The sequence below is a fragment of the Mustela erminea genome, chromosome 11, assembly GCF_009829155.1.
Source record: "Mustela erminea isolate mMusErm1 chromosome 11, mMusErm1.Pri, whole genome shotgun sequence".
Taxonomy (NCBI): Eukaryota; Metazoa; Chordata; class Mammalia; order Carnivora; family Mustelidae; genus Mustela; species Mustela erminea.
Genome location: NC_045624.1, coordinates 6,204,585 through 6,231,425, shown reverse-complemented (window position 1 = coordinate 6,231,425; position 26,841 = coordinate 6,204,585). Strand labels below are relative to the sequence as shown.

At 62.0% G+C, this 26,841-nt stretch overlaps 2 protein-coding genes across 8 annotated transcripts in view; one reads left to right on the top strand and one right to left on the bottom strand.

Moving 5' to 3' along the window:
- Positions 1-1,033: 1,033 nt before the first annotated feature.
- On the bottom strand, positions 1,034-8,792 carry ZNF467 (zinc finger protein 467). Of its 6 annotated transcripts, none has more exons than XM_032304622.1 (5): positions 8,691-8,792; positions 6,523-6,598; positions 5,883-5,999; positions 4,963-5,076; positions 1,034-2,918 (listed from the first exon to the last, which is right to left on the bottom strand). In XM_032304622.1, the coding sequence occupies exons 2-5, from the start codon at positions 6,554-6,556 to the stop codon at positions 1,420-1,422; spliced, it is 1,764 nt and encodes a 587-aa protein (XP_032160513.1). In that variant the 5' UTR covers positions 6,557-6,598; positions 8,691-8,792; the 3' UTR covers positions 1,034-1,419. The 6 variants fall into 6 exon arrangements, with proteins under 6 accessions (XP_032160513.1, XP_032160509.1, XP_032160510.1 ...); XM_032304618.1 differs by lacking the exon at positions 8,691-8,792 and adding an exon at positions 8,604-8,690; XM_032304619.1 differs by lacking the exon at positions 8,691-8,792 and adding an exon at positions 8,096-8,318.
- Positions 8,793-8,975: 183 nt separating this feature from the next.
- LOC116568875 (SCO-spondin-like) overlaps positions 8,976-26,841 on the top strand; it is a 54,347-nt gene continuing 36,481 nt past the window's right edge. For both annotated transcript variants that reach the window (XR_004276772.1, XM_032304617.1), the window contains exons 1-33: positions 8,976-9,050; positions 11,998-12,084; positions 12,306-12,464; positions 13,083-13,165; positions 13,278-13,457; positions 13,716-13,960; positions 14,050-14,149; positions 15,294-15,452; positions 15,543-15,622; positions 16,110-16,247; positions 16,454-16,625; positions 16,855-17,095; positions 17,403-17,547; positions 18,225-18,339; positions 18,424-18,599; positions 18,683-18,910; positions 19,117-19,282; positions 19,473-19,707; positions 20,465-20,654; positions 20,798-20,892; positions 21,064-21,320; positions 21,659-21,793; positions 22,343-22,539; positions 22,659-22,786; positions 22,874-22,983; positions 23,306-23,455; positions 23,807-23,900; positions 23,994-24,163; positions 24,361-24,594; positions 24,807-25,028; positions 25,413-25,649; positions 26,388-26,479; positions 26,569-26,800. Coding sequence is in view for 1 of the 2 variants with exons in the window: in XM_032304617.1 (XP_032160508.1) it covers positions 9,025-9,050; positions 11,998-12,084; positions 12,306-12,464; positions 13,083-13,165; positions 13,278-13,457; positions 13,716-13,960; positions 14,050-14,149; positions 15,294-15,452; positions 15,543-15,622; positions 16,110-16,247; positions 16,454-16,625; positions 16,855-17,095; positions 17,403-17,547; positions 18,225-18,339; positions 18,424-18,599; positions 18,683-18,910; positions 19,117-19,282; positions 19,473-19,707; positions 20,465-20,654; positions 20,798-20,892; positions 21,064-21,320; positions 21,659-21,793; positions 22,343-22,539; positions 22,659-22,786; positions 22,874-22,983; positions 23,306-23,455; positions 23,807-23,900; positions 23,994-24,163; positions 24,361-24,594; positions 24,807-25,028; positions 25,413-25,649; positions 26,388-26,479; positions 26,569-26,800 (5,278 nt within the window). In the remaining variant the exon portion in view is untranslated. The remainder of the gene's footprint in view (positions 9,051-11,997; positions 12,085-12,305; positions 12,465-13,082; positions 13,166-13,277; positions 13,458-13,715; positions 13,961-14,049; positions 14,150-15,293; positions 15,453-15,542; positions 15,623-16,109; positions 16,248-16,453; positions 16,626-16,854; positions 17,096-17,402; positions 17,548-18,224; positions 18,340-18,423; positions 18,600-18,682; positions 18,911-19,116; positions 19,283-19,472; positions 19,708-20,464; positions 20,655-20,797; positions 20,893-21,063; positions 21,321-21,658; positions 21,794-22,342; positions 22,540-22,658; positions 22,787-22,873; positions 22,984-23,305; positions 23,456-23,806; positions 23,901-23,993; positions 24,164-24,360; positions 24,595-24,806; positions 25,029-25,412; positions 25,650-26,387; positions 26,480-26,568; positions 26,801-26,841) is intronic.

Genomic DNA, 26,841 nt, shown 5'->3' with positions numbered 1-26,841 from the left:
CTTCTCCCTTTCCCACTCCCCCTGCTTGTGTTCCCTCTCTCGCTGTGTCTTTTTCTATCAAATAAATAAATAAAATCTTTAGGAAAAAAAAAAAAAGAGAGAGAGAGAGATGTCTTCATGCTGCAAACCTCCCTTGACTTTCCCTAGATTTGGGATGCCCTCATCACATCCCTGCCCCCCAAAGCCTTCTGGGCTTGCCCGAGGATTTCTGATATTTCCTGCAAGTATGTCTATCTCGCTTACTATTCTTTCCCAGTGCCCCAGTGTAGTGCCTGGCAGGCAGGAGGCACCCCAATATCTGTTGGCGAGGGTTATTTTTGGTGATGGTAATGCTAGAGGTGGAAATGGCCTCGGCCCTTATCAACCAACAATCTATGGTCATTAGAAAGCAGAGTTGCAAGAAAATGGATTCTCTGCTCCATGTCCCGTGAGAGGCCCAGGAGTGGTCAGACTGGGGCCTTCTCCGAGTCCAGCATGTTCTCCATCATTCTCCCCTCCATCTCACTGCCAGCCAGCCAGCTAGCCAGCCGGCTGGGCACACGCGGCTACGGAGCCGGCTCAATCAAGCATCTCCCTTAAAGACCGAACTTAGGGGAGATGGTGCTGGGAAAGCAACATTCATCTGCTGCTCATGTCCTTCAGGCTGCCAGGCAGGGTGGCGGGTGGGGCTGCTGTTCTGAGATGCCCTGGGGACAGTTTCAGAGCCCACGCCATCTCCATGACAATGGCCACAGGGCACCCTGCCCCTCTCTGCGTTCCCTGCCGGGATAGCCTCGGCACCTGCCATGAGACACGCATGTTCGTGTTTCTTCCATCAAGCGTCTGAGCTAAAAGCAGGGAGCAGGATAGTGGCTCCGCGGTGAGCTCTATTTTATTTTCATTTCCCAGAGCCCATGAGCAGCGCCTGGCTAAATTTAGCCCACCCCAGGGGTAGGAAGGGAGGGTCCTCTGGGGGAGGACGGAGTGGGGCAGTGGATGAGAAGAGTCAGGGATTCCCCGCCTCCCGCGGTGCTCATTTAACAGCCCCAGAACCTTCAGACTTTGATTTTAATGACACTTGAAGTACACACATTCTCATTCTTTTCACTCCCCCTGGAGAGGCTCCTGACCCAGCCGGTCCTCGGCAGGCTGGGGTCTAAGAAATCAAACGTCTGCTTTCTGATGGGGTCTCTTGGTGGGATTCTTTCCAGGACTCACGCCTGAACTGTTCCCAGCAAGGGCTCACTCTTAACATTGTCTTTGTTACAGAATGCCAAAGCTGGTCATCCTGCCCGGACTTCTTCCTCTCCGGCAAGATAAAGAGGGCAGAGAACAGCCATCGGGGCCCAGGCCGTCGTGCTTACCGCCCAGAAGATGTCGGGCATGGGTCTCTCCAACCAGAGAGCTCCTGGAGAGGAAGGCCCCTGGAAAGAACACGGCTCAGAAGAAGAGAGGGGGCGCCGCTGCCTCTGCGGCAGTGGGCCAGGCAGGGGCCGAGAGGTCGGCGTCGGCGGCCGCGTGGGCGGCCTCGCCGTGGATGCGCTGGTGCCGCACCAGGTGGGTTTTGCGGCTGAAGCTCTTGCCGCACTGCGGGCAGGAGAAGGGGCGGGAGCCAGTGTGGATGGCCTGGTGGCGCACCAGGTTGGTTTTGGAGCTGAAGCTGCGGGCGCAGACGGCGCAGGCGTGGGGCCGGCTGCCTGTGTGCACCGCCTGGTGGCGGCCCAGGTGCGACTTGCGGCTGAAGCGGCGGCCGCACTGCGCGCAGGCGAAAGGCCTGGCGCCGCTGTGGGCTCTGGAGTGCGCGACCAGATTGGGCCTCGAGCCGAAGCGGCGGCCGCACTGCGCGCAGGCGAAGGGCCGCTCGCCCGGGTGCACCCGCCGCTGCCGCGCCGGCTGCTGCCCGTGGGCCAAGCCGCGCCCGCAGTCCGCGCAGGAGGACCGCTCGCTGGCGGGAGCCCCCTGGGTCGCCGGCGTGTCACCGGGCGCGCAGGCCAAGGGCTCGGCGGCGGCGGCGTCCACGGTAGCGCCCAGCGCGCACTCGTCGCACCCAAAGGGGCGCCCCTCGCCGCGATGCAGGCGCTGGTGCGTGGCGAGGTTCTTCTTCCAGCCAAAGCTGAGGCCGCAGTCGGAGCAGGAGAAAGGCTTGGGTCCGGGAGGGGACGGGGTCGGGGATGGGGCCGGGGAACCCGGCGAGGCGGGCGCGTCGGGAGAGGAGGGGGCGCGGCCGGCCGCCTCGTGCACCCTTTGGTGCCGCACCAAGTGCTGCTTGTGCGTGAAGCTGCGGGAGCACCGGACGCACTGGTAGGGCCTCTCGCCCGTATGGATGCGCTGGTGGCGGATCAGGTGTGTCTTTTTGCGAAAGCGCTTCTCGCACTCGGTGCAGGGGAAGGGCCGCTCGCCCGTGTGCGTCTTCTGGTGCGAGCCCAGGTGGATCTTCTGGCTGAAGCGCTTGCCACACTCGGCGCACGGGTAGGGCCGCTCGCCCGTGTGCGTGCGCAGGTGGCGGGTCAGGTGCGCCTTCTTGCTGAAGCGCTTGTCGCACTCGGAGCAGGGGAAGGGCCGCTCGCCCAGGTGGCTGCGCAGGTGCAGCAGCATGTGTGCGCGCTGCGCGAAGCTGCGGCCGCAGTCCGGGCAGGCGCACGGGCCCTCGCCGCGGTGCAGCCTCTGGTGCAGCCGCAGAGTCAGCTGGTCCCGGAACCGCCGCTCGCACTCCCCGCAGCCGTAGGGCTTCTCCGAGGTCGGGGTCCACCCGGCCAGCGCGAGTCCTTCCAGGGCCCCTGGGGGCCCAGGCTCCAGCTTGTACGCAGCGGCCAGAGGCCCCAGGTCCGGCGCGGGAAAAGGGCCGGGGAGTAACGCTAGATGCTGCGGCCACTCGACCTCCTCTTCCGCCTCCTGATCCTCCTCCTCCACCTTCACCTTCCGTATCATCCACTCATCCCCTGCAGGGTCAAAACCAGACGAGCCAATGAAGCCCAATTTTTATTCCTGCCCATAGGAGCCTGGTTCTACTGGATGTTTCCAGAGAGTGTCCCCGCCCATCCTCCCCCTCCTCCTCGGCTCCTTGCAGCCCAGGAAGCTGGTGAGCGCCCTCAGCTCCTCCTGGGGGCTGTCTCCTAGGCTTCTGCAGGGCTGGGGAGCGTTTTCCCTGCCTGTAGTTTTGTGGCCCCTGAATATAAAGGTTGCTCCAAGTTCAGGCCTCAGGCTTCCCTCCAGGTTCACCTGCTCACAGTGGCTGCCCCAGATCTTCCAGCCCTTTCTGGAACTGCAGTCTCCCATCAGCTGAGCAGCTGGAACTCCCTTCTAGTTGCCTCTCCAAGGTTCCCCCTACTCCTAACTCCCTCCCTTCATTCTGGCCTCTGGAACCAGGCAGGAAATCCCAGTTTAGGAAGAAGAGGATGGCGTTTGCAGGAATTGGGGAACCAGTAAACAATGCCAATGTTCGGAGACACAGGGAGCACCCTCTGGGGGAGCAGGTTTGAGGTCGGTCCCACTGGAGCTTTGTCCCTCCTGAGCCCTGCAATGGTCCAGCCAAGACGAAATAGCTCAGGGCCCAGACTGGGAGTGTCCACTTGGGTTCTCCTCTGCCACTAGCCAGTAGTGTGACCTGTTAACTTACCTCTGTGAGCACTCCAAGCTCACTGCATTTGTTGGCTTAGGTGTAAGGGTTGTGTTAGTTCATGGTTCCTAATCTCCTGGCGACTTTTACCCAAATGCATCTCTGGGAGCAGGATGCCTGATCTGTTCCCTTTCTCTAAAGCTCCCAAAGTCATTCTTGTTTAAGAACCACTGAACCAGAGGATCTGAGTTCCTGTCCTAGGCATAAATGCTCCTCTGTAGCCAAGCTGGTCTGCTCAAACCCCGGCCACATGGCAAATTTTCTGTATTAAAGTCTCTTCTCAGCCTAGAATGTTTTTCCATCCTCTGCCCCACCATCAGCGCTCATGTCTACACCTCCCTCAAAATGCAGCAAGGGTCGCCAAAATCTTTGAAAAATCCAGTGCATGAGCATCTCTTATCTACCTACAACACTCACTGGGAACACGGTTATACTTCCTTGCAATGTGGCCTGATTGCTATTTGTTCTTTTAATTCCTTATTCTGGTTCATATTGTCATCTCAGCTAGATTTTAGCTTCTGAAAGGCAGACGTCTTGTGCTCCATTTCTGTATGTGTCTCATAAAAATGAGGACTGCCACCACTTATTGAGTGCCAACCGCCGATGACACACGGTCTATCCGCTGTCACAAAGCTTCACAGCAACCATGAAGTGCATCTTCTCCCTGCTTACAGGTGGGCAAACAAGCTCCTGCACGTGAGGGACTATCTTAGGTCACTTGGCTGGGACATGGGGAGGCAGGAGTCAAACAGGGTCTGTGTCCGCCAGGGGCAATCTCATTCCCTTCTACCTAACACAGCCTGGACTGAGCAGGTTCTAAATAAACCCCTGGAATAAAGGACATCAGTCAGGTAGAAGGTGCCAAGTGTGGTGGGAGCTGGAGGGAGTAAGGGCAGTGCGGTGAAGAGAGAAATCAACCGTTCCGTCCCCCTGGGCATGGGGGACATGAGTCCAGCACCACAGATTTGGGGCATCGGGGGACCATCGAGACCAGTGGAGATTTAGGGGGAAGGGAGCTTGTCTAGGGGGAAGGCAATGAAAAGGTAGGTCTTCATGGGAATGGCAATTCAAGTCATCAGCAAGTACACACGAAGACAAGGGGAGGCAGGAGAAGTTAAGACTTTGAGAGGATGTTGAGGTGAGGGTCAGTTTCTCTGGGTGACCCGCCTCTCTGAGTCCTGTCATCTGTGCTGTGGAGTTCCCTCTGGGGGCCGAGGCTTTACGGCAGAAAGGTGCCAGGGGGCAGATTCATCCTAGGTTGGAAGGGCCTGGAGTGGCTGCCTCATTCCAATAGCAGCTGGGAGTTGACAAGGCCCCGGTCCCCTCTGCCTGGGCCCCCGGTGGCCTGGAGAGATGGAAAGACTCACCTGGGCAGGAGCCCATGGGCTCGGCCTTCTGCGGCGCACATGCCTGGCCTCCTCTGCCGGGGCCTTGAGCTTCTTCAGTGTGGGCGTCTTCCTCTGGTCTGGGGGCCTCGTGCCCTGGAAGAGAACAGGCTACCTCAAGGACTCCAAAGACATCACAGAAGGACAGAGGTCCCCACTGGGGCCATCAAGCAGGGGCTTTTGCAACCCCAGTCCCAGTCCCCCTGGCAGGACTGTGTCCCACATCATAGCTGCAGAGACTGAATTCCTTGCTGCCCCGGGGGGGGGGGGGGGGGCAGCCTCAGGTGCCTTCAAACCCAGGCAGCTGCAAGCAAAGGCTGTGAAGGCTGCAAGAGCCACAGCTGTGAGGAGCTTCTGGAATATGTGTAGGAGGTGGTGGAAGCAGGGAAAGGTCCCTGCCCTGAGGCTTGCAGGAGACTTCTACAAGGGGGCTGCAGACCTCCCAGGTGCCAGATGGACCCTAGTTCCAGGCAAATCAGTGGGTAAGACCAGAATGTCAAGAAGCCAGACATGGGCCTGCTTTCCTTGTCTTCTCCCTCTGGGAGCTACTCGGCCACCTTCCTCACCTCTTCCGAATCTTGCTCAAATCTTACCTTCCCAATGGGGCCCGCTCTCACCCTCCTACTATTTAATCCTGCAGCCCGCCCCACCCCCACCTCAGGCCCTTCCCCATAGCACATATCCCCTGAGACAGTCTATAAGTACATTTTTATATTTGTTTGCTGACTTTCTGCCCTCCCTAAGATTAAGCTCCTGGAAGGCACGGATCTTCGTTTTTGGCCACTGAGGTATTCCAAATATGGAGAAGCCTACCGTGGCACTTAGTAGGTGCTCAACAAATACTTGAAGAAGGAAAGGTAGATGCCGCCCCGAGCCACTGCTCCTGGTCCCCACCTCCTTACCAGAGCATGTGCCCAGCACGCTGTCTTCCCTGGAAGGGGACATCCGCTCCTGGTTATTATGGGACCCTTCCCCAGGCTCACTTTGGGGGGCCATCTCCGGCTGTCCCACAGAGAATCCTGTTATAGGCAGAAGGATGGGGCCAAATAAAGCATCAGAGTATAGAACAGTGATCAAAGGAAGGGGCTCTTCCTCTTCACCGAAACAGCTAAGGGGCTTTTTCCAACTTGCTCAGGAAGGAAGGGTCTCTAAACAGCATGAGAGGGGAAAGCCAGGCTTCCCAGCAGCCTGGCCAGGTGTCCTTTGTGTCCTCAGTGCCCCTTTGCACTGAGTCAAGAGCAGGGGAAGGAAGAGAAAGTAGATGGAAATATCCGGGTTCTCCAGACAGGAGTCGGGGAGTCCGCAGGTGCGCAGGAGCACCTACAATCTGCATGCGCTCTCTGCGCAACGGCCTGGCCCGACTTGAAAATAGACCCCATGGAACTGAGGCTGCCCTACAGGCTCCCCGGGGTCTATGGGGTCTCAGGGCTGCCATCTCTTGAGAACAGCCGGGCTGTCCGAATGGTAGGGAAGCAGCAGGCCTAGGGTGCCCCTGGATCCGGCCTCCCACCCACCCACGTTCCCTGAGTGTGGCGGGCTCACCCAGGGAGCTGAGGGCCTCAAAAGTCTCTCTCATGGCAACCCAGGGTAGCTCCTCCCGGGAATCAGGCCACACACCCTGAGGAGAAAACACATCCTTGTTCACATTCTTCTCCGGACAGCTGCCACCTGGGCCTTGGCTCTGCCCAACTTCTCCCCATCAGCGATCCCCAGGAGCTCCAAAGATGACGTCCCCAGGGACAGGTAAGGGCATGAGGGAAGATGGGTTTCAGAAAGCAAAGGGATCTTTGCAGGGCAAGGCCAAGGCGTTGAAGCCACTTCTGCAGGCTCTGGTCAGTTCCAGAAATCAGCTGCAACCCTTCCCTCACCTGGCGGGTCTCTGAACCGGGCCCAGCCCACCAGTGCTCCCCACCCCCCAGTGCCCTTGCCTGGGGACGTCAGGAATCAATCGATTCTCCTTCTGGGGGCGGGGAGAGGGTGGAGAGTGGAAGACCCCGTGGGAGCCGGGAACTTCATCTCCTAGGCCCTCCAGCTGTCACTGCGGGAGCGGGCGAAATAGCAGCCAGCCGGGGGCGGAGGTGAGTGCACTACTGGGCAACTGGTGGGGGAGGCCCTCCAAGGAGGGTCTTTGCTGAAGCAGGAAATGACTCTAGCTTCCTCTCCCCAAAACCCTACCTCAAAACCATCGCCCCTCCCCCCTCAGGGCCTCCCCAGGCAGGGACACCCGGCCCTCGAGCCCCCTTCCCAGCTCCTCTTCCAGCGGGTTCCCTGCCCCTCCCCCACCAGACTCCCCTCCCCCCCCCATCTCTCTGGCAGCCTTCCCTCTGCCCCTCCCTTCTCCGGCTCCCTCTGCCTTCCGCCCTCTCTCCCTACCGAATCTGGCCGGCTCCCCAGCTCCGCCCCCTGCCCCGCCCCTCCGGCTCCGCCCCCAGCTCACAGCCGGGCCAGCCCCGCCCCGCCCCCTCGGGTTGGCCCTCCCCGGCCACCGCCCCCCTGTCCCTCTCCTCTGGGCACACTCGGCGACAGGGTTCCCCTCCTCCTCCCCCGGCTCCGGGCCGCCTTCCCCTTCCCTCCCGGTTCTCCCCCATCCTCCTCCCCGCTGCACACCCTCTCCCTTCCTTCCCCCTCCTCTTTTCCTTCCTCCCTAACGCCGCCCTCCTCCTCCCGCTTTTCTCCCTCACCCCGCATTCCCCTCCCCTCTCCCTCTCCTCCCCCACTCCGGTTTCCCTTCCTTCTCCTTTCCTCTCTTCACCTCAGTTCCCTCCCTCCTCCCCCCTCCCCAGTCCTCCTCCCCGCTCTCCCCACACCGTCCTCCTCCCTCCCTCCCCGCCTCCCTCCTGCAGCCCGCCTCCCCCTCCGCGGCCCCCGTCTCCCTTCCCCCTTTGCCTCCCCAGCAGGCTCTCGCTACCCGACCCTCCCGGTCCCCAGTCCCCAGCACCGCTCTTCCCCTCCCCCTTCCAGTCCGCTCCCGAGCTCTCTCCCTTGTCCCCAGGCTCCCCCAAGCCTGGGAGTCTGTGGCTTACGGCTGGCTCTGGACCTGCTCACGGAACCTGCTCCTCCCCACCCCTGCCTCCCAACACACCTCCGCTTCCCTCCCCTCTCTCTCAGTGGCTACCTTCCCCATTTCTGCTCCCCACGGACTTCTACCGCCCCCCAAGTTTTCCTCCCGACCAGACCTCTCCCCTCCCACGTCCCCGCCTCCCGCCCGTCCCCTGGAGCCTCTCCTCGCGGACCCGACTGCACAGCCCGGCCCCTCCCCGGCTCCCGGGCTCACCTGTCAGCGCCCTCCTCTCCCGCCCCTCCCCATAGGCCTGATCCCCTGGCCTCGTTGCCCCCTTCCCCTGCGGCCCCCTCCCACACTCCCTCGCCCCTTTCCGGAGACTCCTCACTCCCTCCCCTCGGGAGCCTCCCAACCCTCTCCCACCGGACTCCCACCCGGGCCCCCCGCCCCAGCCGCCGCCCCTCCCTCCAGATCCCCGGTCCTCCTCTCCTCGACTGCCGGGACCACCCCCACCAGGCCCTTTCCACCCAGCCCCTGCCCCTCCCCTGCCCTTTCTTCCCCCCCACCAACCCCACCCCACCCCCTCCAGCGCTCCCGGAGCCCCCACCCCCGGGGCTGTCACCTGCGCGGAGCGGGCAGTGACTGAGTGTCGGTGTAGACGGGGAAGCGGGCGGAGCCGCCTGCAGCTGGGCGCCTCCACCGCCCGTACCTGGCGGGCTGGCCGGTCGGGTCTCCCCGCTGCTGGCGGGACCCAGGCGCCCCGGCCTTCTGCCCCGGCGGGTTCTGCTCGCAATGGCGCCCGCTGCCTGTAGCTCGGGTGCCGACTGCCCGAAAGACTGACAGACTGACAGCCCCGAAACTTCGCGGGGAGGGGAGAGGAAAAGACGCGGAGGGAGCGGGAGCGGGGAAGCGGCGCCCGGCAGGGGGGAGGGGAGCGCGGAAGCGGGAGGGGAGCAGCCGGGCACCCCGTGGGGGAGGTAGGGGCAGGGGGGTGCCGGAGTGCGGTGGCCGGAAGGCGCACGGCGGGGACAGGCGTGCAGGTGATGGTGTGGAGGGACGGAGGCCCCGAGTAGGTGATGGAAAGTGGGAGCCTAGGAACGGGGGGGGGGGAGAGGGGGAAGGGAAGGGAAGGGAGGAGTGTGGGGGGAGGGGTGGAGGAGGGAGAGGAGGCAGGGAGGAAGGGCACGCGGGCTGCGCGGGAGGGTGCTCGCAGGCGCCGAGGGAGGAGCCAGAGGAAAGGTGGAGCGCGAGGGGAGGGGGTGATGAGTGGGGAGGGGAAGAGGAGGGGGCGTGCTCGGGGGAGGAGAGCCAGTCAGTGTCTGCGTCGCTGTCTTTGAATCGCGACCCCCCCACCAGTGTATCTGTGCCGCGCTTAGCGGTAGGATGGAGTCTCCCGACTGTCGGTCCGTGGGGCTGGTCTGGGGAACTCCGACCCCGCCCCTGCTCTCCACCCGGATTCCACCGGGATTCGCTCAGACCCACAACCCCCGACCCCGATGCCGGAGGACCCGATGCGACACCCGCGGCGGGAGTCGGGTCCCTTGGGGCAGCGAGGGGTGGCCGGCCGAAGGAGACAGAGCTGGGCTTCAATGCGGGCCGAGAACGGGCCCTTTGAAGCAGAAGTTGGGGTGGGGGTTGTTTGAGCCGGGTCCCCAGGGAGAAGGCAGGACTGGAGAGGAGGCCCGTGGGGAGGGGGTGAGGCTGGAGACCCGCTGGGCGGAGACTCTGAGGGCGGGGTCCTGAGGAGGGGGCTGCGGAGAGGGGGTGCTGGGCGGGGTGGGCCTGGTCCTCCTACTGGCCTGGGAACCTGTAGCTGTCAGGTGAGGAGGGATGCCCTCAGCCCTCAGATCCGGTTTCTGGGGGACTTGGTGTCCCCACCCGGGTTATGATGGTTTTCTTGGGTCTTGCCAGCTGGGCACCTGACTCCTTCAGAAAGCTCCCTGTGTCCCGTCCTTGTCCCGCTGAAATGTGGGCTGTCTATTCCAGGCCCCCCTCCCATCTCTGGCCTCCAGCTTCCTCCTTCCTGCCCCCTTTAGGGGAAAGGGACACGGTGACTTGGGTTTCTCCCCAGTGCAAGTGTTGTTACCTTATCACCTCTGGTTAGAATCTGGAGCTGAGACTGGGCCCTCCCTGGAGAAGCACCGCGCACAGCAGGGCACCATCAACTTTCCTCCTGTTTAGGAGAAGGGTGGGGAGCAGGTGGTGCCTGGAAAAGCACGGGGGACCTCAGAATCAGCTGGGAAAGGCTCTTCAACCTCCTGGATGGGCTCCTTCAGCTAGTCAGCGCCCAGTCGTCTCATGGCGGTGGGAGTAGAATGTGTCTCTGTGCTTTCCATGAGCACTTGGGGGTGTGAGCATGTGAAGCAACAGGGGGAGAGTGTGTAGGGTCTGCGTGTGAGAGATTAGGAACAGCAACGTGCCCATGGCCCAGCCCTGGCCTTTTCTGATGACCGGTCCTGAGAGCTCCCTGAGGGACTCACCGCACCCTCTCTGGGCCACAGGGCCAAGGGTGGGGGCCAGGAGAAATGCCTAGTGTGGCTCTGGTTCCCAGCAGCTTCCTTGCCCGAGGTGGGGTAACTATGTGCGATGGTCAGCGGGACAGCAGATTTAGGGGATGGAGGTTTGTGGAATCTGAGGGTCAGGCCACGTTCCAGCCCGGGTGTCCTGGGAGTTGGTAACCAGGATTTACCTGGGCCACCTGCTGCCCCTACCGGATACTCGGATGATCCCATCGGACTGCTTTGCCCCCAGGGTTGGGGGGGCTGCCTTTCCAGGCCCCTCTGTCTCCTATCCCCCCCATGCACACTCACAGTTTCCACTCTTGCCTCTCCTCCCTGAGGCTTGCTCTGTCCCCCTGCCCAGGCTTCCTGGTTCTGGACCCTAGGAGACTCTCTCAAAAGGAAACCAGGATGGACCCAGCCATCCACACATAATCAGCCCCAGTGAGAGGTCAGACCACAGAGGAAAGGGCACAGGCTCCCCCACTGTCTCCACACAGTTCAGCCAGCCTGGAAACTCAACTCCTTCTGCTCACTGGTCCTGGCTTCTCAAGTGCCTACAGGGAAAAGGGGCAGCAAAGGGAGCAGGGAGGGAGAATCATAGCCAGAATTTGGGGGCTAGAAGACCATATCAGTCATTTGGCACAATAACAGCCGTTTTGTGGGGTCAGAGTTCCTTTTGAGAACTTAATAACAGTTATAGAACTATCCTCGGGAAGATGGATACACACACAATTTCTTTCTTTCTTTTTAAGATTTATTTATTTGTGAGAGAGCTTGTGTGTGCAGGTGCAAGGTGGGAGGAGGGGCAGAGGGAGAGAGAATCTCAAGCAGACTCCATGATGAGTGCTGAGTGCAGGGCCCTAATCTAGGGCCTGATCCCATGACCCCGAGATCATGGCCTGAGCCCAAACCAAGAGTCTGACACTTAACCAGCTGAGTCGGCCAGGGACACCAACACACACACAATTTCAAAGGGGGGCCGCCAAGCCACCCCCCCAACACACAAGCATCCCTGGGAAGCCCCTAAATTTTTTACTGACAAGGAAATTGAGGCTCAGAAAGAAAAGGTGGCTTGTCCAGAGTCCGCCTGAATTTGTGGTACAGCCTAAGGCGGGTGGAATATCAGAGGCTCAGATATCGTCTGAGCTGGGTCCTGGGGCACATGCACTCCCCCAGTGAGCATTCAGACCCGTGCGTGCACACGCATGCACACGCTTACACACACACACACACACACACACATACACAAAAGGGGCAGGAAGGGGACTGCTGCCAGGGAGAGTGGTCCTTTGCGCGGATTGCACAATGTGAGGGCAGGTCCAATCTGGTTCCGAGCAGCTGGTGCCCCAGGGCATGGGGCTGAGATAAAGCCTCCCCAGGCCCAGGGGCCTCGTTCTAGTTGTCTGGGCGGCCTTGGACACATTGACGCCTGATTGCTGGAGACCGCTGTGTGGGGCGGGGAAGGCCAGCACTGGCCTTTCTGCTCACCTGCCACTGTCTTCCCCCGGCCCCAAGGCTCTTAGCCCCGCAGAGGACCTGGGCGGGGAGCGCCATGCTTCTCCCTGCCCTCCTCTTTGGGACGGCCTGGGCACTGGCTAACGGGTAAGCAGCCCAGCCTGGGGTCCCGTTCACTAAGATCCTCTGCTCCGGCCTCACGAACAGGACCCTCTGCCGCAGCCGGTGCTTCTGGCTCCCACCAGCCTCCTCTTCAGTTCACTAACCTTTCCCTGGGAGGGGCTTCATTGGGAGTGGGCTCCCAGGACAGGGCTTCTTGGCAATAGAGGGGCTGGTGGCAGCAGCTGTCCTTCCCCATCTGCGGGCAGCCGGTGGTGTGAACATACAGAAACCTTCCTGGTGGAGGAGGAAGTGACCCCCCGCCAGGAGGACCGGGTACCTTGCACCAGCCTCTACCATTACCAGCGCCTGGGCTGGCAGCTGGACCTGTCCTGGAGTGGACGTGCCGGGCTCTGTCCCATCTACAAGTGAGTGAGGGTCGGAGCCTGGGTTAGCTGCTGAGCAGGAGAGAGCAATGGGGCCAACATTCTGGGCGGAAGGGGACCCGGGTGGTGTCCTGGAGAAGCAGGCATTTGGGCAATAGGTGTGGCTGGGCTCAAGAAGAGTCAGGAGTATGGGATTGAGACAGGCAGCGCAGGGAGAGGTAGGATGCCTGTTCCCTGTGCCCCCCCCTCCAGTCTGCCTTCCCAACATCATTCTCACTTTGCACAAGGGGTAATTAAGACCTAGAAGGGATGGGGTGCTTGGGTGGCTCAGTCAGGGAAGCATCTGCCTTGGGATCGAGCCCTGTTTGGCATCGGACTCCCTGCTCAGCTGGAAGTCTGCTTCTCCATCTCCCTTTCCCTCTCTCTCCCCTCCCCCTCCCCCCACTTGTACTCACTCTCTCTCGCTCAATCTCTCTGAAATAAAATCTTTACAAAATATATTTAAAAAAAAAGAAAAAAAGGCTTGGAAGGGAAATTACACGAGAAAGTCACTCAGAGAAGAAATGACCAGATTGACCGTCCCAGGCCATCCTCAGGGACAGGCATGGGGCTGGGCTGGATACTAACATCTTCTCCCTGCCCCCGGTTCGGTGGACCCAGACCCCCAGAAACCCGGCTCGCTGCAAGGAACCGGACAGTGAGGACTTGCTGCCCAGGCTGGGGGGGCACCCGCTGCACCCTGGGTAAGCACCTGCTATTAGCCCAGATCTGTGGCTTCGGGGAGGCTGTGGGGGAGGGAAGCTGGGTCCAGGCTGACTGTCTGGGTCGCCCCATTCTCTCCCTCCCCCACCACAGCCCTTGCGGAAGCCACCCCTGGGGGCCACTGCTTTGCCACGCGGCAATGCCAGCTGCAGGCTGGCTCAGCTAACGCTTCTGCGGGCAGCCTGGAGGAGTGCTGTGCTTGGCCTTGGGGACACAGCTGGCGGGATGGCAGCTCCCAGGCCTGCCTCAGCTGCTCGAGCCGACACCTCCCAGGTCGGTCTGCAACGGCGGCCCTCACTTTCTCCCCCTGACCAGGCACTGCCCCATAGAATTCTTGAGCTCTGGGCCTTTTTGCAGGGCCCAGACCCATCCCCTTGCGCTCTCGGATGAGTCGCCTCCCACCCCTCCCGCCTCCAGAGTGACCATTCCCTCTTCACCTCCCTCCTGCTCTGGGAAAGCCCCAAGTCCCCTGTTCTCCATCCTCCTGCCGTCACAGTCAGCCGCTCACCACAGCTTGTGTATCTCCTCCAGGCAGCGCTCCCTCTCCAGCCGTCCTGCTGCCCCTGGCGGGGGCCGTGGCCCAGTTCTGGAGCCAGCGCCAGCCGCCCTCGGCCACCTGCGCCACCTGGTCAGGCTTCCACTACCGCACCTTTGACGGACGCCACTACCACTTCCTGGGCCGCTGCACTTACCTGCTGGCGGGCGCTGCCGATGCCACCTGGGCGGTCCACCTCACACCCAGGGGGCATTGTCCCCAGCCTGGGCACTGTCAGCTGGTGAGGGAGGGGAGGACGCAGGAAGGGAGCTGGCCACAGGGAGGAGGTGAGCCACCGAACGCCTCTTCCACTCTGTGTCTCCTCCTAAGGCCCGAGTAATGATGGGACCTGAGGAGGTGCTGATCCAGGGCAGAAACGTCTCTGTGAACGGGAAGCTGGTACCTGACGGGGAGTCTCAGCTGCTCCACGGTACTGTAGGGAACAGCAGACTTCCCAGGGCCCCCAGTGTTCCTCGGGGACAGCCTGCCTATCTCCCGGGGCAGGGGACAGCAAAAGGGGCAGCTGAGTGGGAGACGGTGGGCCCGCCCCCACCGCGACTGGGAGGTTTTGGGACAGGAGGGAGGGAGGGAGTCTGCTGAGGACGCAGGTCATGGACCTAGTCTCCAAGGTGATTCCTGCAAGCCACACACCCCCCTTAGCCCGTCACAGCATGGCTTGGGGCAAGGCCCTCGGCTTAACCTGTCTGAGTGTCTGGATGCCTGGCATCTCCGTCTATGAAGCCTGGGATTCTCCATCCCAAGGTTGGGATTTTGAGCCCCACGTTGGGTGTGGAGATTATTTAAATAGAACATCGTTGGGGCACCTGGGTGGCTCAGTGGGTAAAGCCTCTGCCTTCGGCTCAGGTCAAGATCTCAGGGTTTTGGGATTGAGCCCCGCATCGGGCTCTCTACTCAGCAGGGAGCCTGTTTCCCGCCCCCTCTCTCTGCCAGCTTCTCTGCTTGTGATCTCTCTGTCAAAAAAAAAAAAAAGAACATCTTTAAGGGGCGCTTGGGTGGCTCAGTTGGTTAAGCCTCTGACTCTTGATTTCAGCTCAGGTCATGATCTCAGGGTCTTGAAATGGAGCCCCCGTAGCAGGCTCTAAGCTCAGCCGGGGGTCTGCTTGGGATTCCCTCCCTCCTCCTCTGCCCCGCCCCCTGCTTGCATGCATAATCTCTCTCAAATAAATAAATCCTTTGATAAAATCTTAAAAACAAACCTCTATCCCAGCCTGCCTCCCAGTGTGCTGTGAGGAAGGTCATTTGTGCTGTTGGGTGGCACCCTTGCCTACTAGACCTTTTCTCCTGGTCTTGGCTGGGGCTGTGTGTGTCATCAAGGGAGCTTTGAAGTTTACTTATCGCTTGCAGTCACTTGCTCAAGAGAGCATCTGTAGTGTTCATGAACTTCTCAAAGAGGGCTCTGATGGGAAAGCCAGTTGTTTCTCCTTTACAGAGTATGAAGTGCAGAATTCTGTAGAATTGTCAGATTCTCTCTCCTCTCCCTTACCTGGGCAGTCTGCGCCTGGGTGTGATGGTAGGAGGGGCACGGAGTGTGACTCCCGCCTTCCCCTGCCCAGGGCTGAGCCTGCAGTGGCAGGGGGACTGGCTGGTGTTGTCTGGGGGCCTGGGGGTCACCGTACGCCTGGACGGGTCCAGTTCCGTCTCTGTTTCTGTGGACTCCGAGCTCCAGGGACAAACTCAAGGTCTCTGTGGAGTCTACAATGGCCAGCCCGAGGGTAAGTGGGCGTGACTTGGTTGCTGGTGTAGGAGGGAGGGAAAGAGTGGAGAGCCCAGACCGGGCACCTCTCTGGCTTGCCCTCCCCCAGATGACTTCCTGGAGCCCGGAGGGAGACTGGCTGTGTTAGCTGCCACCTTTGGGAATTCCTGGAGGCTCCCTGATTCAGAGGTGAGTCAGGGAGCCTCAGGGAGCCCAGGCTCACTGCCTGGCTTCTGGTTGCCCCCCTGCCCATTCCTGGCTTCTCTGATACCTTCATGCCTCTGCTCTTTGTTTTCATCACTGGCCTTTTCCCTGGGACGGGGCCTGGCCTGCTCCAGATCCTTGGTGAGGGGGAGGCTCAGAGTCCCATAGGATTTAAGTGGTGAACCCACGAACCGGAGGACACACCCAGCAAACTGGTCACTGACCAGTTTTGGGTTAACTGGCTAGTTATGAAACCTCCTGCCTGTGGGTTGATGTGATACCCCCCCAGTTCCCCCAACCCCTACCAGAGCTGACAATCTAGTTGCCCCGTCCCCCAAATCCCAGGATGTCTGGGTTGGCAGCCATGACAATGGGGACTTTAGGCACCTACGAGGGTCGGGTCGTGGCTGCTTTCCTGGTGTCCTGGTTAATGTCTCTTATCCCCCATTGGCCTGAATTCCCGTGTCTCCAGCCTGGGTGTCTGGATTCAGCAGAGGCGGCCCAGGGCTGTGAGGGCCCCCTGAGCAGCTCGGGGGCAAGCATGCAGGCTGATGCCCAAGATGTGTGCTACCAGCTGCTGGACAGTCCCTTTAGGGAATGCCATGCCCAGGTACGGGTGGGGGTATCAACCGACGGAGGGGCGGGAAAGAGTGGGTTCTGGAGGGGTGCCGAACAGGGAATCGGGTCCTGTCACTGCTTTGTATGTATGATCTCAGAGGTCCCTTCTAGTGCTCACTGTGTTTGATTATAAGTCAGGGCATGACTGAAGCAAGAGCAGGGAGTGCTGGTGACTCAGGGGCTGTACTTTCTCTGAAGGTCCCCCCTGCTGAGTACCACCAGGCCTGCCTCTTTGCCTACTGTTCTGGGGCCCCAGCAGGCAGTGGGCGAGAGGCCCGTCGGGAAGCCGTGTGCAGCACCTTGGCCAACTATGCCCAGGAGTGTGCCAAGCAGCACATCCACGTGGGCTGGAGGAAGCCAGGCTTCTGCGGTAGGGCTGGTCCCTGGCACTCCTTGCAGAACCCCTGACCTCCCCACTCTGCAGAATCGGAACCAACCGATCGCAGCCCTGTGGCCCCTGCTTCCTGAGTGCTGGACCTCCTCCCAAGCACCCTCTTTGCGGGCTGCGGGCTAGGGGTGGAGGTCTGGCGGGGGTCTGGCGGGGGTCTGGCGGGAGGAGGGGGAACCTCGGACCTCACTGCCCACTCGTGTGCCCACAGAGCGTCTGTGCCCGGGGGGCCAGCTCTACTCAGATTGCGTCTCAGCCTGCCCACCCAGCTGCTCAGCAGTGGGGGACAGAGGGGAGGGGTCCTGCCGGGAAGCGTGCGTGAGCGGCTGCGAGTGCCCGCCCGGCCTCTTCTGGGACGGCGCCCTCTGTGTGCCTCCTGCCCGCTGCCCCTGCTACCACCGGCGCCGGCGCTACGCCCCCGGGGACACCGTGCGCCAGCTGTGCAACCCGTGGTGGGTCCCCGGGCCTCGCTGGGTCTTGGGCTGGGGTTGGAGGCCGCGTGGTCCCCTCGGAGCCCTCCCTTATGCTATCTCCTCAACCGCCTCCCCTTCCGGGGGGCCCCTCACATGGGACCTGTGACCTCTCCCGGCATAACTGATGGCCCTGCTTAAAGACCTAGCCAGTGATCTCCGCGGCTGACCTCCAGGCCTTGCAGGGTTGGAGAGGCGTGGCTGGGGGAGGGAGGGCCACGGGGTTGGTTGCTGGCCGGGGGTCGTGGGCGCTGCATCTGAGCGCGCTCCCTGCCCGGTGTGCCCGCAGCGTGTGCCAGGACGGCCGCTGGCTCTGCGCGCAGGCGCCGTGCCCAGCCGAGTGCGCGGTGGGCGGGGACGGGCATTACCTCACCTTCGATGGGCGGAGCTTCTCCTTCCGCGGCAGCCCGGGTTGCCACTCCAGCCTGGTGCAGGTGGGTAGGGGGTTAACGCCGGGAGGAGCCCTCGCTGGGGTGCTGTAGGGGAGAGGTGACTGTCGGGAAACCTCTAAATAAATCGATGAGAAACACACAGCCATTCCGGGAAAAGCTGAGAGAGGACCGACCCGGGAGGCGGGATGGCTTGCCGCAGACCCGTAAACCTCCCCTCAGGTTCCGCGACGGCTCCTACCCTAGCCCATGGGCACAAGGCAAAACCCATCCTCACAGTCCTTTCTCACAGATGGCACAGGCTGAGCTTATCACAGGCTATTTCCTGCAAAACAACCCGAGGAGAAATATGGGTTCTTCTTCCTCCCCAGCCCTCTTCCAGCCAAGTTAGGTGACTTACCAAGTTCAGGTTCATGGATACAAACAGATGTGTACTTTACTGCAGATCTAGCGCGTGCACACACAGAGACAGAGAGCAGAGCATCCATACCCACCGGGAGAGGGGAGGGGAAGGCATCTTGCACCAACACACACACACCTGCACATACTTGCACACACCTGTATGCACATGCATGTAGAGATACTCTAAAAGTGCCAGCGCTTGCCAGGGTTAAGCCCTACACCTGCCGTCATTGGGTAGAGCAGGAGAAGGTGCAGAACAGACACTGTTCTCTGGGTCTCAACCACCCCCACCCTACCACATTCCTCCGCATCTGCCCCAGGACCTGAAGGGACAGCCGCTGATTGTGCTGGAGCACGGGGCTTGTGACGCTGGGAGCTGCCTCCACGCCATCTCTGTGTCCCTGGGAGACACGCACATCCAGCTCAGAGACTCAGGTAGCTCTCTCCTGGGATGTGCTCACCCCCAGTCCTCCTCAGCCCCGCCCTGCAGGAGCAGCCCCTCACAGACCCCTGTTCCAGGAGCTGTACTCGTCGATGGGCAGGACGTGGGCTTGCCATGGAGCGGGCCCGAGGGCCTCAGTGTTTCCCACGCCTCCTCCTCCTTCCTACTGCTGCGCTGGCCTGGGGCGCAGGTCCTGTGGGGAGTGTCTGACCCTGCAGCCTACATCACTCTGGACCCCCGCCATGCCCGCCAGGTATGCTGCGGGGCCGGCGAGTGGCTGGACCAGGCCACAGTGGGCCAGGATGTGACTGTCCCATGCCCACTCCTCTGGCCCAGGTGCAGGGTCTGTGCGGCACCTTCACCTGGAACCAGCAGGATGACTTCCTGACACCTGCCGGCGATGTGGAGACCAGCACCGCAGCCTTTGCTAGCAAGTTCCAGGTGGCAGGGGAGGGAAGGTGCCCCTCAGAAGACAGCGCCCTACTTTTCCCCTGCAGCACCCACGCTCAGCGCCGCGTTTTTGCAGAGGCAGCGTGTGCCGTCTTGCATGGCCCAACCTTCCAGGTAGCCAGACTCGGGGGAGGGGACTGTTCGCGCATGTAAGATGGGGTCAGCACCTGCTCTGCCCTCCTCTTGGGCTCTGGGGAGGGCCCAACTCCCTGCCGTGGCAAGGGGTACCAAGCACAGAAAGTTGGCCAAGGGCGCCGGAGGGGACAGGGGAATCTGTGGAGGAGGAGCCAACCCAGTTTTTCCCTCCGCTCCCCCCTCAGGAATGCCAAGGGCTGGTCGACAGGGAGCCGTTCCACCTGCGCTGCTTGGCGGCCGTGTGTGGCTGTGCTCCTGGCAAGGACTGCCTGTGCCCTGTGCTTGCTGCCTTTGCTCGTCGCTGTGCCCGGGAGGGTGCGCTGTCTCTCTGGAGGTCCCAGACACTGTGCCGTGAGTCTGCTCAGCCAGCCAGCCCCTTCCAGGAATAGCCCAGAGAGATCCCAAGGAAGCCCTCTGACCTGAGCACATTGCTGGCTTTGCCGTCTCTCAGAGGCCTGCGGGGTGTGAATTCCAGAAGGGTGGGCAGAGCAGTGGCAGTCATGCCCCTGACCTGCCTGTGTCTCTGTGTCTCTGCATCCAGCTGTCCCGTGTCCCACCGGCCAGGAGTACCAGGAGTGTGCCCCAGTGTGTGGTCAAAACTGTGGGGAGCCAGAAGACTGTGAGGAGCTGGGGAGCTGTGTGTCTGGTTGTAACTGCCCCCCAGGACTGCTCCGGGACCCCGAGGGCGAGTGTGTGCCCCCAAGCTTGTGCTCCTGCCAGCTTGGAACTCAGCGCTATGCACCTGGCAGTGTCACCACAAAGGACTGTAACCACTGGTGAGGGCAGTGGCCTTGGGGGAGGCAGAGGGCTGGGGGGTAAAGAGATGGAGCTTACAGAAGGGGGGGCAGGCTTGTAGCACTGCGGGTTAGGGCCTGGCATGCATACGGGGGGCGACGGAGCACTCCTAGCTTCGCCCTGGTTGTGGAGCACTTCAGGCCCAGAAAGCACTCCAGTATGTTCTCTTATTTAATTCTGCTGAATTCTTACAATGACCTGATAAAGTAGGGAGGGGAAGAATCGTTCCCATTTTGCAGATGAGGAAACTGAGGCTTGCAAAGGCTACATGGCTTGCAGAATCACATAACGATGAAGGACTAGAACCCAGATCTCTAGATTCTGGTGTGGTGTGGTCCCCAGGCTCCTCCAAGGGTTAGGGAGAAGTAGAGGCCAGCTCTGGACCTGTGGACATAGAGCCTGTGGCCGGGGCTTTGTGGGTGAGGACGAGACTTCAGGGAATCCCTCTCCCACCCGGCGGGGGGTGGGGTTCTTCGAGAACCTCAGAGCCCAGAGAATGGCCCCACTGGTGACCCCACTGGAGCTGGGGTCACCATGACCATCCCAGGTATGGCTGGTGCTGGGAGCAGCCCTACTTCCTGTGCTTATAATTGGGCTGTGGCGGGTGAGATGCTCAGATCTCCCGAGTCAGCATTAGGGGCTCCGACCCCCTGGGTTCCTGAGACTCCCCCAGGTCAGACCAGAGGTGCCTGACCCCTGCCTTGGGCCTGCTTCTTACCTGGCTCCTGTCCTCCGCAGTGTCTGCCGAGAGAGGGGCCTCTGGAATTGCTCTGCTCAGCGTTGTGGCCCCCAGCGGACATTCTGCCCCGGTGACCTTGTCTATGTCCCTGGTGCCTGCCTTCTCACCTGTGACAGCCCTGGTACCAACCACTCCTGCCCCCCAGACAGCATGGGAAGCTGTGTCTGTCCCCCGGGCACTGTGCTGCTGGTAAGTCCGGGAGGGGGCTGCATGGGGCACCGCGGGGCCTGCTGTACCCCAGGGCACTGCCCCAACCCCCCTGGCTGTCTGAAACACTGGGTGGCAGGTCAGGCAGCCCTCCAAGGTGCCCTTTGTCCCCGACCTCTGCCCAGCACGAGCGCTGCGTGCCTCCTGAGCTCTGCCCCTGCCGTCATGGCGGGCAGTGGTATCCGCCCAACGCTACCATCCAGGAGGACTGCAACGTTTGGTATGCCTAGCCCCTTGAACTGGGATGAACTGGGGTATCCAGACTGGTCTGGGCAAGGGAAGCTCTCCAGGATTCCCCCCATGCTGAGGGTCGGCTGCTCAGAACCTGGACAGCTGCTTCCCCAGGGTTCATCCTCACGCCTCTGTCTCCCCACCCCACCACCACCCACAGCGTGTGTCAGGCTCGGCAGTGGCACTGCACAGGCCACCGGTGTGGTGGGTGGTGCCAGGCATCGGGCGCCCCCCACTACGTGACCTTTGATGGGCTGGCTTTCACCTTCCCTGGAGCCTGTGAATATCTGCTGGTGCGAGAAGCCAGCGGCCGCTTCACCATCTCCGCCCAGAACCTGCCCTGTGGGGCCAGCGGCCTCACCTGCACCAAGGCGCTGACCGTGCAGCTGCAGAGCACCGTCGTGCACATGCTCAGAGGTGGTGCGGCATGGAAGGGCGGCACTGCGGGGTGGGGGGGGCATGCCGGCTGGCATTACATTTCTGCACGGGGCGGGGGGCTGAGGCAAGGCCTGGGGTCCCCCACTGCTCACCATCAGTACAACGGGGCTGGTGTCTCTCCTCTCTCTCTTCTTGGGTAGGAATCTGAATTCTGGAAGGTTCCAAGAAGTTAAGGCCCAGGGAGGTCTAATGACTGACCCAAGGCCACATAGCTGAGGATGCGAAAGGAAGGCTGGAGGCAGGCTGGGGAGGGGCTCCTAGGGATCTGGGGGCCCTTGACTCCAAGGCAGAGCCCCGACACTTCTCTCTTTCCATAGGCCGGACAGTGACAGTGAATGGGGTGAGCATAACGCCCCCCAAAGTCTACACGGGCCCTGGGCTGAGCTTGCGTCGTGCTGGCCTCTTCCTGCTGCTCACGACCCGCCTGGGCCTCAGCCTGCTGTGGGATGGAGGTCAGACCCCCGCGCTTCACCCTCTGACCCGGGCCCGCCTTAGCACCATGAGGCCGACTCCCCCCACACTCTTCCCCTTCCGTAAGAGTGGCGGGAGTTCCCAAATTATGTTTTTAAAATTATGTTTCTCTTCAATGTAAAAGCAATACCTCCTCGCCAAGGAAACATTTAGAAAATACCCTGCTTGGGAAAGAAGAAATGAAAATAAATCTAACCTCCCACCACCCAAACCCAGGCAGTTGGCATTTTAGAAAAACAGTTACTGAGAAATGGAGGAAAGTTGAGGCAACCCCTGGCACGGGAGGCGGTTGCCTGGTCAGCACAGCAGGGCTGCCCTTGAGCCTCCAGCCACCAAGGCCTCTGGGGCTGGGGGGTGTCCCAGTCTGTCTTGGAGCCCGGTTCCCACCTGGAGCCCAGCCCACTGGGTCTGGTTAGGAGAGTAGGCTTCCCCTTCTGCCCTGGCCCCCCAGACGTACGCCCTCGGTCTCCTCCCGCCCCTGAGGAAGGCCCATGGGGTCATTTCTCCACCATGCTGCCCCCTCTGCCCAGGCACCCGGGTCCTGGTGCGGCTGTCCCCGCAGCTCCACGGCCGCGTGTCTGGGCTGTGTGGAGATTTTGATGGAGATGCCAGTAACGACCTGCGGAGCCGCCAGGGCGTCCTGGAACCCACTGCTGAGCTGGCCGCCCACTCCTGGCACCTGAGTCCACTCTGCCCTGAGCCAGGAGACCTGCCACACCCCTGCACCGTGAGCACGGGCAGGCAGCGGGAAGGGTATGGGTGGGTGGGGGGAGCTGCAGGCAACCTGGGGGGCCGGACTGGGTGCTGTGGGTGGGGTCTGGCTGGTCCACGGCACTGTGCCCGCAGGTGAACGCCCACCGGGCCAGCTGGGCCCGTGCCCGCTGCGCGGTGATGCTGCAGCCCCTCTTTGCCCGCTGCCATGCAGAGGTGCCCCCGCAGCAGCACTACGAGTGGTGTGTGTATGACACCTGCGGGTGAGAGGGGCGAGCCGGGGGATGAGGGGACAAGGGTAGGGAGGGGGGCGGGGAGGGGGTCCGGCAGCTGAACAATGCCTTTCACAGCTGCGATTCGGGGGGCGACTGTGAGTGTCTCTGCTCGGCCATTGCCACCTACGCAGACGAGTGTGCCCGGCATGGGCTCCCCGTGCGCTGGCGCAGCCAGGAGCTCTGCCGTGAGTGCGCCCTACCCTTGGTCCCCAATGCCCAACCCCACCATGCCCTCCGCGATGTTCCTCCTGGCCTGCAGGCAAGCCCTGTATGCTTTCAAGGGCAAATATGTGTGGTGCACACACTCTTCTAGATGAACCAAGCATGCTGAGCTTGCTTTCCTGTAGAACCTTCATGTTGTAAACAGCCTTGGAAGGGGCTCGGCAAGAGTCTACCCCATGCCCCCGGCCCCGCCCCGTGTGTATCAACTTGGGCTCACTCGCCTGCTGCTGTTGGATCCTGGTGCCCTCGAGCCACCGTGACCAAGCCGCTCTCCTCTCTCCCCAGCTCTGCAGTGTGAGCGAGGCCAGGTCTACGAGGCCTGTGGCCCCACGTGTCCGCCCACCTGCCATGACCATGGTCCCGAGCCCGGCTGGCACTGCCAGGCCTTCGCCTGTGTGGAGGGCTGCTTCTGCCCCGAGGGGACCCTGCTGCATGGTGGGTAGCATCAGAATCTGCAGGAGGGAGGCAGCGCTGGGACGGGGAGGAGAGCCACATGGCTGTGGTGACAGGGCTGGCACTAGGGGCTGCTGTGTCCCCTCTTTTTAACATATTTTATTTTTTTAAGACTTATTTATTTGACAAAGAAAGAGATCACAAGTAGGCAGAGAGGCAGGCAGAAAGAGAGGGGGTAAGCAGGCTCCCTGCTGAGCAGAGAGCCCGATGCGGGACTCGATCCCAGGACCCTGAGACCATGACTTGAGCTGAAGGCAGGGGCTTAACCCACTGAGCCACCAAGGCGCCCCTGCTGTGCCCCTTTTGCTCCAGTCCTGCCCTCTGTAATCCCAGGAGGAGTCTGCTTAGAGCCAGCTTCCTGCCCCTGTGAGTCTGGGGGCAGCTTCTTCCCGCCGGGGACTGTGCTGCAGAAGGACTGTGGGAACTGGTGAGTGGAGGGGGTGGGGGTTCTGGAGAGTCCCCTGACTCCAGGCTGGCAAAGCCCAGCACTGTGACTGATCCCAGCTCGCTGTGTGCTCAGCACATGCAAGGAAAGCCAGTGGCTCTGTGGGAGCGACAGTTCCGTCTGTGAGGAGCCAGAGCCCGGCTGTGTGGAGGGAGAGGCCCCATGCCGCGCGAGTGGGCACTGTGTGCCCCACAGGTGGCTTTGTGACAACCAGGATGACTGTGGCGATGGCTCAGACGAGGAGGGTGAGTGTCCTTGCCCATGTGGGGCAGTGGCTGATGGACAGGCCAGGCCTCGCATGTGTCACTAAAACGTGTCCTTAGCTGCTGCCCGTGTGAGCAGGTGGTGGGCAGGGCTGGTCTGGTCTTTCCGGGGTCGGCGGAGGAGTGTGGCTCCTCTAGGACCTTTGTCATCCTGACCCTGCCTGCTTGCCCCATGCCAGGCTGTGCCACGCCAGGCTGTGGGGAGGGCCAGATGTCTTGCCGCTCCGGCCACTGCCTGCCCCTGGCCCTGCGCTGTGATGGGCGGGACGACTGTGGAGACGGGACGGATGAGCAGAGCTGCCCTTGCCCCCGTGGCTCACTGGCTTGCACAGATGGGCGCTGCCTGCCCCTGGCCCTGCTCTGCGACGGGCATCCCGACTGTCCAGATGCTGCTGATGAGGAGGCCTGTCTGGGTGGGTGGTCTCGTTCAACACTCCAGTCCACCAGGCACTCCCTCCCACAAGGCCTGACTTGTGAGCCCCAAGCTTCCTGCCGTCCCTCCTTCCCCTGAAATTCAGGTTCCTGCTAAGAAGCTGGCACCTGGAGATGTGGGAATGGGGCACCCCAAACAGCAAGCTTAAGGGGCAGGGCCCTGGGACCAACTTCCTCTTTTCTCCGGCTGCAGGGCAGCTGAACTGCACTCCCGGGGAACTGTCCTGTGTTGATGGCTCGTGCGTGGGGGCCGTCCTGCTGTGTGACGGAATCTGGGACTGCCCAGATGGAGCGGACGAGGGACCTGGGCACTGCCCCTTGCCTTCGCTGCCCACGCCCCCAGCTGGCACTCTGCCTGGCCCTTCCACTGGCGTTGGGGGGATTGCCCCAACTCCCCCGGCCAGCGCCAGCCCTGGTGAGTGTCCTGGAGGGAAAGGGGGAGAGCTGGAGTCCTGGGGAAGAGGGTTGGGGGAGCATCACAGAGGGAGGTATTGGGGCAGGTGGTGGGGTGAGGAGCTGGCACAGACCAGCCTCCTGAAAGGGGTTTGAGAGGGCCTGGAAGAGTCCCGACCTTACTTCCTGACATCGGAGGTGCTCCCACTGATGTGAGGGGGGTGGGGTGGCCCATGGAATTCCTGGGCGAGGGGAGACCTTTTGGGAAACCAGTGGGGTGGGGTGTGAAATGTGGGACGCCTGGACTTGGGGAGAGGCTGGAAGTGCGGGAAGTCTGGGCACAAGAAAAGGGCCTGGCGGGCCGGAGCCCCTCACCCCGCCAGGTCTAGCGCAGGTGCCCCCGCAGCGCCACTCTGCGGCCCCCTCGAATTCCCGTGCGGCAGCGGCGAGTGTGCGCCCCGGGGCTGGCGCTGTGACGGCGAGGCGGACTGCGCGGACGGCAGCGACGAGCGGGGCTGCGGCTGGCCCTGCCCCCTGCACCAGGCGCCCTGCGCTCGCGGCCCGCACTGCGTGTCCCCCGCGCAGCTGTGCGACGGCGTGCCGCACTGCCCCGACGGCTCGGACGAGGACCGCGACGCCTGCGGTGAGAGCCCGGCTGGCGCCCAGCGGGCGGGGCCGTCTCTCCCCACCCGCACCCCCAGCCGCACCCCTGCGGCCCCAGGGACAGCCACTTAGGTCTGCGGCTTCAGAGCCTTTGATCTTTTTCATGAAATTCTCTTTGAACACTGTCGCCTCCCACCCAGGCCCAGCGGGGAGAGGGGGGGAGAAGGGTCTTTTGTCTTTGCCCACATTTGGGCAAGAAGGGATCAGAATGGGTCCTGGCTCCGCAGCCGGGAAGGGGGCCTGTTTGGAGGGCGACCCCTCCAGCCCCACCCCAGCGACCCAGGAGTTCCCTCTGTGCCCCTGCAGATCAGCCCTTTCTGCCCCCGGGAGGAGGGGACTGCTGTTCACAGGCTCCTCCTGGACACCCTCCCCCCACCCCCCCAAAGGTGTTTTTGAGTTAGTTTCAGGTGCAGTGTTGGCTCTGCCTTCTGCTTGCCCTCCCCTTCTGGGGGTATTTTGTCCCCTCTGCCAGCCCTTGTGCAGACAGAGGGTGGCAGGTATAGAGGCTCAGCGGGACACTCTCCACACCCCCCACTGCGGTTTGGCTGTGCCTGAACCCCTAGCAGCTCTGCGATGGGGTCTCTGACTGTTCCCGGGCTGAGCATGAGCTGGGCTGTGGTAGGGACACCGGGCCCCTGGTAGAGGCCATGGCTGGTTGGGGGAAGGGGTGGGCCGTCTGACTCCTGGCCTGATTTCTTTTCTCTTCCCTTCCCCACAGAGGGGATGACAGCCCTAGGAGGCCCCAACGGGACCAGGGCTCCCTGCCCGGAATTCTCCTGCCCTGATGGCCTCTGCATCAGTTTCCGGCTGGTGAGTGGGGGCGGGGAGTGGGTGGCATAGGAGGCAGAGCCATCGTGACACCCCGCTCAAAAGGAACCTTGCTCCTGTCCCTTCCCCAGGTGTGTGACGGGCAGCCTGACTGTGAATCGGTGGGGGAGCTCGGGCCTTCCCCAGAAGAGCAGGGCTGTGGGGCCTGGGGTCCCTGGAGCTCATGGGGGCCGTGCAGCCGGACATGTGGGCCGGGGGTGCAGGGCCGGAGCCGCCGCTGCTCCCCCCCTGGTCTCCCGGTGCTGCAGCACTGCCCAGGCCCGGAGCAGCAGACTCAGGCCTGCTTCACGGCTGCCTGCCCAGGTGAGGGGCCTGGGGTGCCTGGGAGGGCCAGCAAGAGCGAG

Bases quoted from the DNA above. Each gene is read 5' to 3' on its own strand.
- ZNF467 (XM_032304619.1), bottom strand. The intron at 6,000-6,522 runs GTGAGCCCGCCA...TGCCTATAACAG, and splicing joins TGAGGCCCTCAGCTCCCTGG to GATTCTCTGTGGGACAGCCG. The intron at 5,077-5,882 runs GTAAGGAGGTGG...GTTCTCTTCCAG, and splicing joins CGTGCTGGGCACATGCTCTG to GGCACGAGGCCCCCAGACCA.